This window comes from Aotus nancymaae, unplaced genomic scaffold, assembly GCF_030222135.1.
Source record: "Aotus nancymaae isolate 86718 unplaced genomic scaffold, 86718_ANA_hifiasm-v0.15.2.pri h1tg000161l, whole genome shotgun sequence".
NCBI lineage: Eukaryota > Metazoa > Chordata > Mammalia > Primates > Aotidae > Aotus > Aotus nancymaae.
Window position 1 is genome coordinate 261147 of NW_026988576.1, and position 16012 is coordinate 277158.

Genomic DNA, 16012 nt, shown 5'->3' on the forward strand with positions numbered 1-16012 from the left:
CCAGTGATGAAAATAACAACTGATATCTCTAAATCAATATTTAATAAAACTGATTTATGATCTGCACAGGGAGCTAAGTCTATATGTTATAGTCAATACTGCCCAAAGTCAAAGAAGAAAAATACCACAAAAGTAAATAACAACTAAAATATATTTCTCCTTGTCAAAAATACCAGTCCCAGATTTCAATACCCATAGTCATGTTCTTCAGAAGTGAGTTGGGAATATAGGAAATCTGGCAGACTCAATCACCCTTTACCTTCATTTTCTGCATTTTCTTGAAAGGTCTAATTTATTGTAGCAAAAAAAAATTTTTTACAAAGATTACAAGTCATCTTAAATTTGTTCTAAGCATTCAATATCCACATTTTAACTCCTGTGGAGCTGATGGCTTGTACTTTTCTTATCTAATACTTTAAGGAGGATATATATAGAAAATTTTGCTTTATGATTTTTTTTATAAAGAAAAGTAATAAGGTAAATAGTCTTTATACAACATTCTAATAAAGAAATTAATTAATGTGTATTTCCAAAATTGTCTTAGATAAAATTATTGGTTAATTTGTGATAATTTAGAAAGCAAAGTTAAATATTAATATCTCAAAGTGAAGAAAGTAAATTCAAATACACAGAAGAAATTAATGCATGTAGCTATAAACTACATATAGCAAACACATAGCTTATCATGGCATTTTGAACTTAGTTCAAATAAGCGTAAACCTTGCTAAAATATACCAAATAGCATATTTTCTTTTGCTTGCTAAGTTCTCCCCCACATCTCTAGCCTATATGTCTACTATCTCATTTTATACCAAAAGTAGTATTTACTAATTTTTTTCTGGCATGATCTCTAATCCTTGCTCAGAAGTTTATAGCTCAATAGCTTATAAAACTGCATTGCCTCCCAGGTATATTTTTAATATTTATATTCTGTCATTTAACTAACATGTATTATGTACCAACTCTCTGTCCCACAGAATACAAAATACAAGGGACTAGACTTAGAGACCAATCCCTTAAGAGCGCATCAGTTTGCAGTGAACATCACACTCCTTCACATTTATCCTTTCATCTAAGACTTGTCTAAAGTCTTCAGGACAAGATGGAGGTCACCACGTTGCAAGATGTGTCACTATGGTAGGTCACTATTTTAGAAGATGTGTTTCCTCCATTATCATAATAAGACTTTATAATGGACGAGCTGTCCTGACAAGCCACAGGTATGGAGGTTACTCATGACTGACTTATTTGGTAACCTAGGAGTTTGTAGCCCTCAGCACCGGCTTTGGCCTCAGCGCACAGGGCAGCAAGACTTGGCTTCCAAATGTGGCTGGTGAGAGGCTCTGGGAAAGCTAATTCTTTCTCATCTCATTCTCCCCACTCATCAGTTGAAGAATAATGATACCTTATGGGTTTATTTTGAGGATTAAAAACACAATAGATAGAAAACCTTTTCACTGGTGCCAGACACATAATAAGCAATCAATACATGATAACAATAGTTGTCATAAGTAATGACAGTAATCACAAAAGTAAAGACTGCCTCTTGGACAATTAGTCACCATAAGAACATAGTGTTTATTATTTCCTGGCTTTACCTTTGACTTTTGTATATAAAGAATAGGGAAAGTGATCCACTATATACAGCTCGTGTAGTGTTAAGAACATATATTATATGTCTTTTCTATAGTTATTTTCAGAATGTCTTGATTTATAGTTTATCTTGCTTATGGGCTTCCTCTGATATAAGCTATTTCAATTGAATTTAATTTATTCTGGATTTTTTTTGGAAAATTGGCTTTTGTCATTTATTCTTATGATTCTAAAGACTAGTAACAAAAAAATGCATGATACCTATTTACTTCCTAAGTGACTCTCCAGGATGAGTTTTATCATCAAATGAAATTCATTAGGTTGTTTAGTCCAAACTGAGCATGTTTTATTTTTTACCTGACTGTACAATGAATGAAGGGTTCAAACCACGACCTGAATAGTTTTGTTCTCATCTCTTGTACCAAATGTTTTACTTTCTTTTAAAATGTCATGACAAGTATTTGCTAGTTTGATGGTGTTTGCTGTTATTTCTTTCCCACATATGACATATTTGTATTGCTTTTTTTCTAACTGGCATATCACCTCTGTTTGGATAATGGTCTTCTTCATCACATCAGCATTTCACTAAAGGGAAATAATGCTAACGTTCCACTAGAAAATTAAGAATAAAACTAAGCTTTGCAAGTTAGTTTTGAATTTTTTTCTTAATAAACACTATTTTGAGTTGTAAGATGGTTTGGTAGAAAGAGCAAGTATGGTGGACATCTGCAAATCCAGAGAAATGAGTTCAGCCTGCCTCTGCCCCAAGTTCTCTGGAACTCTAACTAACCCCGCACACTCTGACTCTCAGATCCCCACCTGTGTGAGTAAAACACAGGACTGCATTATCTATTCCAGCTCTAAACTTCTGTAATTTCATTTCCAGTGTTACTATAGAAAATCACACTGTAGCCTATTTTATGTCTCAGCTTGTATGTTTCATATGTTTATGAGCAAGTGGGACCACTGGAAATAAGAACTGAAAGTGGGTAGGTATTCAGAAAATAGAAGTAGGACAAATTTTCTAAATAGGGTAAGTTGCTGTGATTTTGTGTCATGTCAACAGTGTGGCTTTTTGGGTGTTGCCAATCCCCAAACCTTTCCACTGTATGATTCCTACCCACCTCACCACACACACTTCGATCGTGGAATCTCAATGACTTCTAAACAATTTTGTGATTTTGCAAGATGTCCTTTTGATTATGTCCATTCTTCAGGAAGCTTGGAACATGGGGAGTGTGTGATATCTTGAGTGCATAGGCTAACATCTTAGAGGGGATGAATTAGTTGGGGGTCCTTAAGAAGGAGCCATAGGAAAGCTATCCAGAAATAAAGATGGAAAGGTGCATAAACGGAAGAAAGAGACAGAAATAATCAGTATCTCAGTTGTCATGTGGTCCAGGAAATTAGAGGAGGTCAGAAAATAAACCACTTGTAGCCCTCAGCACAGGCTTTGGCCTCAGCTGAGTGCCGGAGTCCCTGCATGTCACAGCATGGCTGTACCTTCTGCTCAGTGACCCAGCTGGTGCTTTCCTTAGGCTCTGTGGAAGGGGTGCCTGTTGAAAGCCTGATGAAAGGGAGAGGCTTAAATCCAAGGGTCACAAATTTGAATGTATAGGGATAGATAAATAAGATTAAACATGAAGCCACATCAAACTGTAGAAAATTCAATGACACTGGCTAAATGTTAATGAGATTCTAGAGAGATTGGTACAAGCACAGAAGTGAGGACTTTTGTGAGAGTGGAGAGGAATAACTGAACAATAAAGACCAAACACCACCAAAAATTTCCCTTCTAGAGTGCTACTCATTGATTGGAATAAAAATGAAATGGGAGATAGGAGTTAACACAGGCAGGATGCAAGGTTAAGAACACCGTGCCCCCTGCCCCAATGCCTCTCCCTTGCATAAGATACCAAAAAACTTGCATAGGAAATGGCTGTAAACAAAAGGAATCATATCAGATACTGTGTGTGAGTCTGAAAGCATCTATTTCCTGCCCTCTTTTACTATTATGCCATTTTTGCTCAAATAACAGGGTTACATTCATATTTTGCCCTTGCATCTCTGATTTCTAGCTCATTCTGTGTTTACGCTACACAGTACTGTAAGCGTAGTTTCTCAGTTACTCTCTACATTAACTCTATAAGGTTCTATCACTTACCCCATTTCCTAGATGGGGAAATTGAGGCAAGAGAGGTTAATTACTTTCCTAAGATTGTCACACTAATATAAAGTAGAGCCATGATCCAAACCCCAGGGCCATTCTTTCGAACCATTGTGCTTCAAGCGAACTTTACCACAAAGGAGTCGTGTGCCCCTATCAGTTTTAAGCATCTTATAGTGGATAGTATAACTTTATTCAGAGGTAAAAAAATATATACTGTTTCTTTTCTTTTGAGAATGATTATCAATATATGGAAATAATTGATTCCAATATTATTACTCATATTGAAATGATTTTTGGGGGACATGGTCATAGATAACATTATTTTGATTTTTGAGTTATTTCTAAAGAAAGTAACTTTTGAGTTTATCATGCATTCTCATGACAAGTATGCATTTACCTCTATTACACATTTCCTATTTGTATAAGTGGTACTTTTTTAAAACTGCTAAGTATGAATGTTAAAAACGTCCACATCATTACACTATCTCCCCCATTTTCCATCTTATCTTTTCTGTATAGTCATAATTTGTAATATTTACACTGTATTTTGTAAATCCTACAGTTGTATTAGCTTTGTTCTTACAGCAAATAGATACTAGAGACTAGTTCATGATAAGAAAAACTCTTGATTGGCTGAATGGTTTCAAAAAGATTTCATGCAAAATATAATCTTTAAGTTCTTGCCTCTTAAAAAATATTCAGAAAGAGTTTGACCCATTCTTTCCCTAAAGAATTTGTAGGCATCGTGCCATTACCTTCTAGAGTTCCATATTGACATGCAGTTTCAGGCCTCTCTGGTGTACCTCCTTATAGCTAACTTGACTTTTTTTTTTTCTGGATACCTAATAAATGTTTTCTTTAGCTTTGATTTCCAACAATGTTACCAAGATTGTCTCAGTGTTGACTGTTCTATGTTCACTTGCTGAGACAAGTTGTAGCCTTTGAATCTGTAATTCAGTCCTTTGTTTCCTGCTAAGCATTTTATGAGTTATATATCAAGAATTTCCTTTTCAATCTTAAAAGTACCTCAAAGTACATTTTCATAGATGTTGTTCTCATTCTTTTAATTATTACTCATCTTTGAAATAAATTTTTGTTAGACCATGTATCTATCACTATTTCACGTTGGGGAGGAATGGGGTAATTTTGTAGGATAGTGCAATGGACAGAATGCTGATGTTCCCCCCAAATTCACTTGTTGAATTTCTAACCCCCATGGTGATGCTACCAGGAGGTAGGACTTTTGGGTGTGATTAGATCATGATGGTGGAGCCCACATTAATGGTATTAGTACGCTTATGAAAGAGGCTCAAGAGAGACAGACCCCTTAGTCCTTCCACTAAGTGAGGACACAGCCAAAAGGTGCCATTCTATGAACAAGGAAGTGGGCCTTCACCAGACATAAAATCTGCTGCTGTCTTATCTTGGACTTCCCAGCCTCTAGAACTATGAGAAATAAATTTATCTTGGTTATAAGACACTGATCCTATGACATTTTGTTATAACAACCAAAATGGACCAAGATAGAATTGAAGGTTTTTATAATATAGGAGTGTGTGAGTGTGTGTGTTTCTTTAGTCCAGTGGTTCATAACTCTGCATGCACACACATTAATCACCTGGAGAGCCTTTAAAGGCCATCTATTGACATGAGGAGAGTGCTTGGGAATTTGTGTGTTTTAAAAGACTCCTCAGGTCATCCTAAGTGATAACAACCATGAGAACCTTCCAGATCAGCAGCATTGGGGCCCATGACAAAGCAGTGTGTCCCCTCCACTTTATCTCCCCACCAACTGCTTGCAGAAATGAGGGCCTCTGCTTTGTGATGCCACACAGGGTCCTGGTAAGCCTCCATAATCAGCTTTTTGCTCTGATTCCCTGACTCAAATATGAGACAGTTCTGCTCCTCCAGGAACGTGCATTATCTTAGAATACTGCTGTCCTGCTGGCACTGTCTGAGATCCACAGTAGGAAGAATGCTCTCAGAAGTTTTCTCTTAAGACACCCAGTCCTGTGATGTGGTTTATAGTTACAGGTTTTTCAGAGTTCTTAAAGATGAAAATTGCATTTCTGTTTCTCAGTCTTCTTGATGTTTGGATGATTTGGGGGACACAAAGGGACACAGACATCTTTACTCTTCAGTCTTACAAAAGGGGTTCCTTGTAATTTTTTCTACTCCATGTCTCTGGCTTTTAATATATATTAAAATTTGAATTTTTCAACATCATCAGTGTTAAATCTTACTGAGACATAAAGCTACTTATGCCACAAATTTTATAAATGAATTAAAATTCATGTTTTGCATGATAACTTGATTAGTAAGAAAAGGAAATGGACTCCTTTTTAATTAATCATGATTACCTACATATACAAATATATTAGCCACATTCATATGCATAATTAGGCACTTAATTATGTTTTAAGCTCAAATACATGCATGAAGAGATGATCACTTGTCTAATAAAATATTTATTTTCCTCGTTTTGGGTAAAACATTGTCTTTTTTTTTCCATAAGAACTTTTAAACATAGTAGTTTGTGTATCTACAGAGATACATAATATCAGGAAGAAGCTATCAATTTCAATCTAAATTATAGTGACCATTTAAAAATGTTTTGATTATAGTACAAGATCAACATTTCATTATCTAACCATTAGTCATACAGTGATGATGAATTCAATCATCATTTGGGAAAAATAAGCAAACAGACGAAATTAAGCCTGTATAGAAAGGAAGGAGTTATGAGGAATGATGAACACTGCCAACAAAAACAGACGAAATCAGGGAAAAGAACAACAAGAAAACAACTTAATTTTCTATTGTGGCTCTGCCTCCTAATACAAACATGCCCGGTTACGAATGAATTCAAAAGGACATACACTTTGTTGAGCCCATTAGTAAATATTTATGGAGGGCTCCCTGTGAGCCAGGCATGGCCCTGCAGACTTGAAAATGAAAAGATGCACTTCCTGTTTTCAAGGAGCTTAAATCCTTGGCAGATAAATTAACAGTACAGTTATAGTAAGATCATTGCTTTAGTAGGGGGCTACTGCCTCCAAGGCAGTTTTCTCTTAGACTTGGTCCTCTTGAGCCAACACACTACAAAGAGACTTGTTCTCTCAAAAAAAGATTATACCCTATATTAAGCAAAGCCATTATAAGTCAGACTGAAGAAAAATGAATTGACTTGAAGATAATGCTGCAGTTTGAATTTGGGTACAATTGTTGCACTAAAAATGATGTGGGTTGTGATTTGCTTTAGCTACATGATTTTAAAGGATTGGAGGATTTTTTGTGTAAGGGTAATCTTAACCCTTGAATGGTGGCCACTCTCCATAGAAGACCTGGATACATCCAGTTAGCACCTAAAACAAAGAGCTGCAGACTCTGGTAAGTCATGCATTCTAGTCATGCCCAGCTGGTGGAACTCCACACAGCCTATCAGTCTATACATCTCGCCTCCCATACTACATCTGTGATATCTTCCTCATGCCTTAAAGTTGTTGGTATAATTCATGATGCTTCTGTACTTTTGAGACAGAGGGAAGGATTTAAGATTAATTACAAAGCCAGGTAAGTTTAAGAGAGAACAGCAAATCGAAATGCTTCACATCAGTTAGCTTCTGGATTTTAGTGAAATAGGAGACAATATTATTGGCCAAAAGAGATGGAAGAATATCATCTAACTATAATGCTTGAAATCCAATATGAGGAAATATTAAAATACAGGAATGAAAACTTAAGATGTTATTTGGAAAATGGACTTTAAAAAGATACTATCAGCCCACATTCAGTAGTATATTCCATCTAAAAGCTGAAACTTTATGGTTTAACACCCAGGCCTGAGACTTGAAGATAAGTTAGTTTAAAAATTATTCTGATAACAATTCTGAAGGCATAAAATACTTGTTTGAAATTCCACATTTTTGCTGTAACAATATAAAATGCGCAACTTGCAGGGAATTATAATAAATGCAATGATATCAACTAAATGGCAGATGCGGAGTTCTTTCATTATGCATGTAATGACACATTTTAGGACTTAATAAGGCAAGCCAAGAAGAAATGTACACATTTGAGTACATAGTTCTCATGCACAAGCATTTCCAATACATTTATTACATAGTCGATGCATATTCATTAAGTAGTTCGTTACTTATTTTCTATTGAAGGAGCACTTTTCAGCTCTAACGTACTCATCAATATGAACAATAAAAACTAGTATTCCAGTTTTTAAGACTTACCTTGCCTCTTAGGGTATAGTTACATGTGAAAGGAAACCAAGTCTTGTTTATCTTTGAGTCAACAACCCAGAACTTTGGTCAACACACAAATATTTTAAAATGCTATCATTAAGAATCAAAATAGCCAAAGATTCAAAAATCACAGAGAGATCTGTAACTCCATACAATCACTGCGGCATATATACATACACAGTGTGTATGCTATGTACTACATGGTAGAATATATTATGATTTAGTCATAGAATTAAAATTTACATTTGTACTTCTTCTATATGACAGTCAGTCAAAATATTAATATCAATTATTCAATTATTCTGTCCACTTCATAAACATCATAAAATAGAAACTTAAAATGTATTTTACCAGTAAGACAGACCTATCTCGTTAAAGCCACTGTAGCCCAGCTCTTGCCTGCTAAGTCCCAGATCTTCAAGGTCCATGCATTTAAATCCAGGTGGGCACTGGTAGCCTTCTTCTAGCTCTGGTGAGCAGTGTGTGTCTGGAATAGCTAAACTATTCCAGGTTACATTCCTGTGAACAACACATGAAGGTGTTAGACAATTTAAACAATTATAAATGTTGATTACAATGAATAATGTAATTACTCTTAATTAATAGCTATGTTTCTGGCCAGGTGAGGTGGCTCATGTCTGTAATCATTGCACTTTGGGAGGCACAGGCAGGAGGATCCCTTGAGCCCAGGGGTTCAAGGCTGCAGTGAGCTATAATCATGCCACTGCACTCAAGCCTAGGTGACAGAGTAAGACCTTGAGAGACCTTCTCTCTCTCTCTCTCTCTCTTTATATATATGTGTGTGTATATATATACACATTCCAATATTAGAGCTATATTAGAGCTATATTATTAGAGCTGTCACTAGCTTGTCCAACTGCTTATTAGATTTCTCCACTTGGCTACACCACAAGCACCTCTAGCTCAACAGGGCCCTGTATAATCACTTTATGATCTCTCCTTCCTATGAGATACCTTGAGTTCCTTCCATTTCTCCTTATTTGTCTTATTTCTTTCTAAATTACACATCTTCTAACACTCAGAAGAACAAGAACAACACTCGGAGTCCTGTGGTTTACAAATACTATGAACCTCATCATTGATGAGGTTCTGTGTGTACCACACAGAAAATGACTTTCATCATGTAACATTGCTTAGAAGTGGGGAAGTAAAATTTGTGCCCTCAGCGAGACAAGGATTTTGTGAATCACAATGAATTCTCAGACAAGTAAACATTCTTTGCAAATCTGTAGAAAAATTCCTTCCTTCACTTATCTGGGTCTTAGTCTGTAATGACAAAAACCGTAATGTTGATAGTATTCTTATAAAGAGTTACTGTCATTCATATATATATATATATATACACACACACATATATGTTGACTTAGCTCAAAAGATATATATATTCTATATATATGGAATAGAATATATTCTATTATGGAATATACATAGAATATATTCTGTTGTAGAATATTATTATTCTATTGGAATAGAACATATTCTATTCTGTATACATATATAGAATATATTCTATTCTGTATTATCTCTGGAGAAACCTAATATATAGTAGATGTTTAATAATTATTTTCTGAATACATGAATGAATGAATGTGTCTTTCTACCATTATTTAAGTCTATGGTGAATTATCTATTTGTAAACTACAGAAACTCTTTAATAAGTGGATCCTGTTGTTGTTTTATGCATTTTTAAGTGTAATAATCCACAAATTGGTGCTGATTTTCAATGTTTTAAATTTCTGACTTTAGTAGTTTCCATGTATCAAAATGAGTACTGGAATCCCTGGGAGCAGATAATTGTTTTTTTAAAAGCCTTCAATTATCCTCCTAGCATATGTTTGCCTGTTTGTTTTTAATTCTTAACAAAACATCCTATTTACAAATAACATTTTGTAGGAGTTTGACATCTAAGAAAATGTGTTCTGAACTTGTTACTAAAATTGTTTACAATGGCCACACACAATATCTTGGGATCTCAGAGTCCTGTGGTTTTAAGTTATTCATCGCTCCTGGTGGTACAGCGCACTGAGGTATATATCACAACACAAGAATGATCATCTCAGTCCGGTGACCAACTAACTTAATTACCTTGGGCGATTCACTTGAAACATTTGAGCCTTAGTTTCCTCATCTGAAAAATGAGAAACTTTTCAGCTGTTTCAAAAACAAATTCCAGAAGGACCTCATAATGCTTTCATATAAAAGAAAAGAGAGATACTTAGAATGAAAGCATGTGCCCCATAATTCAACATATGCTTCACTGTGCACGACTCTCCTCCTCTCACCACAAGACTCACCAATGACAAAGGCAGTAGCTCAAGACTGCATGTTAAGATTCCTCTCTTCGTTATTCACAGTATTGTCTTTCTCTACTGATACGGAACTACCGTCCCTGCTTCTTGCACTACACTTAGTGTTGGCTTCTGTAATCACTGTCGTTAATGAATATGACTATGCTTATGATTACTTAGCCTCTTTTCAGAAAATTTTCCCCATATTCGTAGGGGGCCACTTAATTGTATTTGAAGGTCTGTTTATTAATTTATAATAATTATTTTCGACAGGCCTACTCTATGCCACACTGCATGCTTGGAATGGAGATGAATAAAAGGAATAAAGTTGACTCAGGGACTTGCCTGCTTAGTGTGAGAGAGAATAAAAAAGTAATGACCACAGGAGAGTGTGATGGATGCTTTAAGAGCTATCTATATGCTCACGATGTTAACTGGAGTGCAGAGCAGAAACATCAACCATGACAGTGAGTGACAGATGGTGGGTACTGGGAGAACCTTGCAATCGGTGTTGCTTGGAGTGACTATGATTAAAGGATCAACAGGTACAGGTTCTAGGGATGGAATAAACAGCCCGGCATTCTGGAAAGTGAAAATGTCAAGAGCCTGCATTTGCATTTGAGAGAGAATGAGAAAAAGAGAGAGAGACCTTTCACCTTTTTACTGCTGAGTGTAGCTGTTTAGTGAGACATAAGGATTGTTAACAAGCAGTTGTTACCACATAAAAGCAATGTTTAAAGTACAGTCTCAGAGATTTACAGACTGGGGTAAAAGACAAGGATCTGTGTTAACCTAAATGGCCACCGTGACTGATGCAGCATGAGCTGATTATAACCTGTTCCTAGTATATGAGAAATGATAAAAAGGTCAAAAGATATGAAATAAATTATTACTAAATTTACTTGCTAGATTTTCACAACATATACCTATGATAGGAATTTATAGATAGCAATTTTGTTTACATTGTTATTACCTTTTTTTTTTGTTAAAAAACTGAAGACAAGCAGGCGGAGGATGACTTCTTAATAACCAAATTTGACCCATTTGCTGTCAAAGACATTTGCAGAGCTACAATATATTTCTGAAGTTGGCATTCCATAAGAAATTGTCAATGATGTAAATAAGTAAGTAGCCTGACAAATCCACATGCAACAGATAACGCAATACAACTTAAGAGCATTTTGTTTTTCATTGCATCTATAAGCCTTCATTTTCATTTATATTGTATGTTCCAGAAATAAATAAAAAATAGAGGAACACAATTCTAAATAAACCCATGGAGAAAATTACACCCCCACACAATCATACATAGACACAGACACACTCTTTGCACTCAAGAGAATAATGAATATAGCCTTTACTTCCTTCTGTGGTTCTTGTCTTGCCTTTAGTGGCAGACATAAAAATAAGATTTATTATCTTGCTAAAAGCTGACCCTTAGATTGAGAGGTTTTCCTGGTCATTCCGTGTACTTACAGAAAACTTAGACTGGCTGTTACCCACCTTTCAGTTTCATTTTGACAATCATCTGATTTCATTTTCACTCCTATTTAGCTTCCTCTTGTCAGGATTAATTATAAACTCCTATGAATTGGTCGGGCTAATTCTAATGCTGGATGCTTTGGGAAACTAATCCCACCTTAGAAAGCAAGAGTCTTATTTGCAGAGATAAATTATTTATTAATTTTGGAAAACATTTAATGGCTCTGTCTGGACTTTTAGTGGAACTGCAAAACAAGATAAATATTTGGAAGCAGGGAATAATATTGACATCACACATCTTTTAGTAAACAAGCTAATCTGGCCTATTTTTCTAGAAAATAAGTTCTCTTTATTGCAAAACTTAGTATTTTAATATGATTTTCCCCCTCCTTTCACCCATTCCTGAAAGGGCTTGGTAGGCAAAGTTGTAAAGAATTGTAGCCATCAGGAATAAAAATGGTAAAATTAAGTATTTTTTTTCAAATATTGAGAGTATGAAATTTTAGTGACAATGCAGTACATGATTTTATTTAAAAGGAGGATTTTAAATAGTTATTTTATTATATCTGAATAGCTTTTGGAAATAATACATTTTCCCCAAGCTGACTCCCTCAACTACTTTGTCAATATGGATAAAGGATAGTGCACCTGACAGGAGCTTGGAAGCTGCAGTCAGGTTAGGATAAGGCAATGAGAGGACATGAGCATATTCAAAATATTATCAGAAAAGTTGGCCAGGCATGGGGGCTCACGCCTGTAATTCCAGCACTTTGGGAGCCTGCGGATCACCTGAGGTTAGGAATTCAAGACCAGTCTGGCCAATATGGCAAAACCCATCTCTATTAAAAATACAAAAATTAGCCAGGTGTGATAGTGCATGCCTATAATCTCAACTACTGGGGAGGCCGAGACAGGAGAACTGCTTGAACCCAGAGGCTGGAGGTTGCAGTGAGCTGAGATCATGCCACTACACTCCAGCCTGGGCAACAGAGTAAGACTTCATCTCAAAAAAAAAAAAGAAAGAAAGAAAAAAGAAAAACAGATAAGCATCAGGATACAGCAGATGCACTGATCAGTTCCAAACTGGAAATGTGAAACCGTTTGAGGTTATAAGGCAATCTACTATCTTCAACTTTTAAAATCTGGACCAAGAGCTCCTCAAGCAGTAACTCTTCTCCTTTTTCTTTAGGAACTGGAAGATCCGAGGTGAGAAGCCGTATGTAGAGAGCCGGCTGAATTAATGGAATGGAGCCACCAGGATTTGGGGCCAAGCATAACAGGACTTCAGTTGGTAATTCAGCCAATTAACTTGTGGCAAGGAGTAATTTCCTCATCTTTTTCGTGAAGATCAAGTTTATGAGACTGCATTATAAATTAGCAACTGTGAATATAAATCCCCTCTTATATACTTGGAGCTCAAAATATATTTATATTAATTGAATGTGGTTTGACTGAGTTGTATGGCTGGAGAGAGGCAATTTTTTCCCACTCAAATAAGCCTCTATCCCTTCAAAACGGCCAAACATACTAATGGCTCCCTGATATAGTTTGGATATTTGTCCTCACTCAAATCTCGTTGAAGTATACTCCTCAGTGCTAAAGGTGGGGCCTGGTGGGAAGTGACTGGATCATAAGGGCAGATCCCTCATGAATGGCTTGGGCTATCTCCTAGGTGATCAGTGAGCTCCTGCCCTGAGTCCACAGTGGATCTGGTCCTTTAAAAGTGGAGGGCACCTCCCCCTCCAAGCTCTCTCTTTCTCTCTCTCATTCTTGTCATATGATGTGCCTGCTCCCCCTCTGCCTTCTACCATGATTGTAAGCTTCCTGGGGCCTTATCAGAAGCTGAGCAGGTACCCAATGCCATGCTTCCTGTATAGCCTGCAGAGCCATGAGCCAATAAAACTTTTCCTCTTTATAAAATATCCAGTCTCCAAATTGGATAAAGAGTCAAGATTCACTGGTGTGATGTATTTAAAAGACCCATCTCAGATGCAAAGACACACATAGGCTCAAAATAAAGGGATGGAGGAAAATTTACCAAGCAAATGGAAAGCAAAAAAGCTCAGATTGCAATCCTAGTCTCTGAGAAAACAGATTTTAAACCAACAAGATCAAAAAAGACAAAGAAGGGCATTACTTAATGGTAAAGGGATCAATTCAACAAGAAGAGCTAACTATCCTAAATATATATGCACCCAATACAGGAGCACTCGGATTCATTAAACAAGTTCTTAAAGGTCTACAAAGAGACTTAGACTCCCACAGAATAATAGTGAGAGACTTTAATACCCCACTGTCAATATTAGACAGATCAACGAGACAGAAAATTAACAAGGATATTCAGGACTTGAACTCAGCTCTGGACCAAGCAGACCTAATAGACATCTACAGAGCTCTCCACCCCAAATCAACAGAATATACATTCTTCTCAGTGCCCCATGGCATTTATTCAAAAATAAACCACATAATTGGAAGTAAAACACTCCTCAGCAAATGCAAAAGAACTGAATTCATAAGTCTCTCAGACCACAGTGCAATCAAATTAGAACTCAGAAATAAGAAACTCACTCAAAACCACACAATTACATGTAAATTAAACAACCTGCTCCTGAATGACTCCTGGGTAAATAATAAAGTTAAGGCAGAAATCAAGAAGCTCTTTGAAACCAATAAGAACAAAGAGACAATGTACCAGAATATCTGGGACACAGCTAAAGCAGTGTTAAGAGGGAAATTTATAGCACTAAATGCCCACATCAGAAAGCTAGAGAGATCTCAAATTGATACCCTAACATCATAATTAAAAAATGAGAGAAGCAAAGGAAAACAAATCTAAAAGCTAGCAGAAGACAAGAAATGACTAAGATCAGAGCAGAACTGAAGGAGACAGAGACACAAAAAGCCCTTCAAAAAAATTAATGAATCCAGGAACTGTTTTTTTTTTGAAAAAAAAAATTAACAAAATAGATAGACTGCTGACTAAACTGATAAAGAAGAAAAGAGAGAAGAATCAAATAGATGCAATAAAAAATGATAAAGGGGATATCACCACTGACCCCACAGAAATACAAACTATCATCAGAATACTATAAACACCTCTACACAAAACAGTTGAAAATCTAGAAGAAATGGACAAATTCCTAAACACATACATGCTCCCAAGAAATTGACTCCCTAAAGAGACCAATAACAAATTCTGAAATTGAGGCAATAATTAATAGCCTACCAACCAAAAAAAGCCCAGGACCAGACGGATTCACAGCTGAATTCTACCAGGGGTACAAAGAGGAGATGGTACCATTCCTTCTGAAACTATTCCAAAAATTGAAAAGGAGGGACTCCTTCCTAACTCATTTTATGAGGCCAGCATCATCCTGATACCAAAACCTGGCAGACACACACACAAAAAACACTTCAGGCCAATATCCCTGATGAACATAGATGGAAAAATCCTCAATAAAATACTGGCAAACCAAATCCAACAGCACATCAAAAAGCTTATCCACTATGATCAAATCGGCTTCATCCCTGAGATGCAAGGCTGGTTCAACATACACAAATCAGTAAACATAATTCATTACATAAACAGAAGCAGTGACAAAAACCACACTATTATCTTAATAGATGCAGAAAAGGCCTTTGATAAAATTCAAGAACTCTTCATGTTAAAAGCTTTCAATAAACTAGGTATTCATGGAACATATTTCAAAATAATAAGTGCTATTTGTGACAAACCCACAGCCAATATCATACTGAATGGGCAAAAGCTGGAAGCATTCTTTTTGAAAACTGGCACAAGTAAAGGATGCCCTCTCTCATCGTTCCTATTCAACATAGTATTGGAAGTTTTGGCCAGGGCAATCAGGGGCAAGAGAAATAAATAAAGGATATTCACATAGGAAGAGAGGAAGTGAAATTGTCTCTGTTTGCAGAGGACACGATTTTGTATTTAGAAAACCTTATCATCTTAGACGCAAAACTCCTTAACCTGATAAGCAATTTCAGCAAAGTCTCAGGACACAAAATCGATGCGCAAAAATCATAAACATTCCTATATAACAGCAATACACAAGCGGAGAGGCAAATCATGAATAAACTCCCACTCATAATTGCTACAAAGAGAATGCAATGTTTAGGATTACAGCTAACAAGGGATGAGAAGGATCTCTTCAAGGAAAACTATAACCACTGCTCAAGGAAAT

General features: G+C 36.1%; 1 protein-coding gene across 1 annotated transcript in view; it reads right to left on the minus strand.

The window, feature by feature from the left end:
* Positions 1-16012, minus strand: part of NALCN (sodium leak channel, non-selective) — a gene marked incomplete at its 3' end in the record, with an annotated part of 335842 nt that overhangs the window by 261140 nt on the left and 58690 nt on the right. The window contains exon 7 of the mRNA XM_064371774.1: positions 8384-8538. Within this exon, the coding sequence (XP_064227844.1) occupies positions 8384-8538 (155 nt within the window). The remainder of the gene's footprint in view (positions 1-8383; positions 8539-16012) is intronic.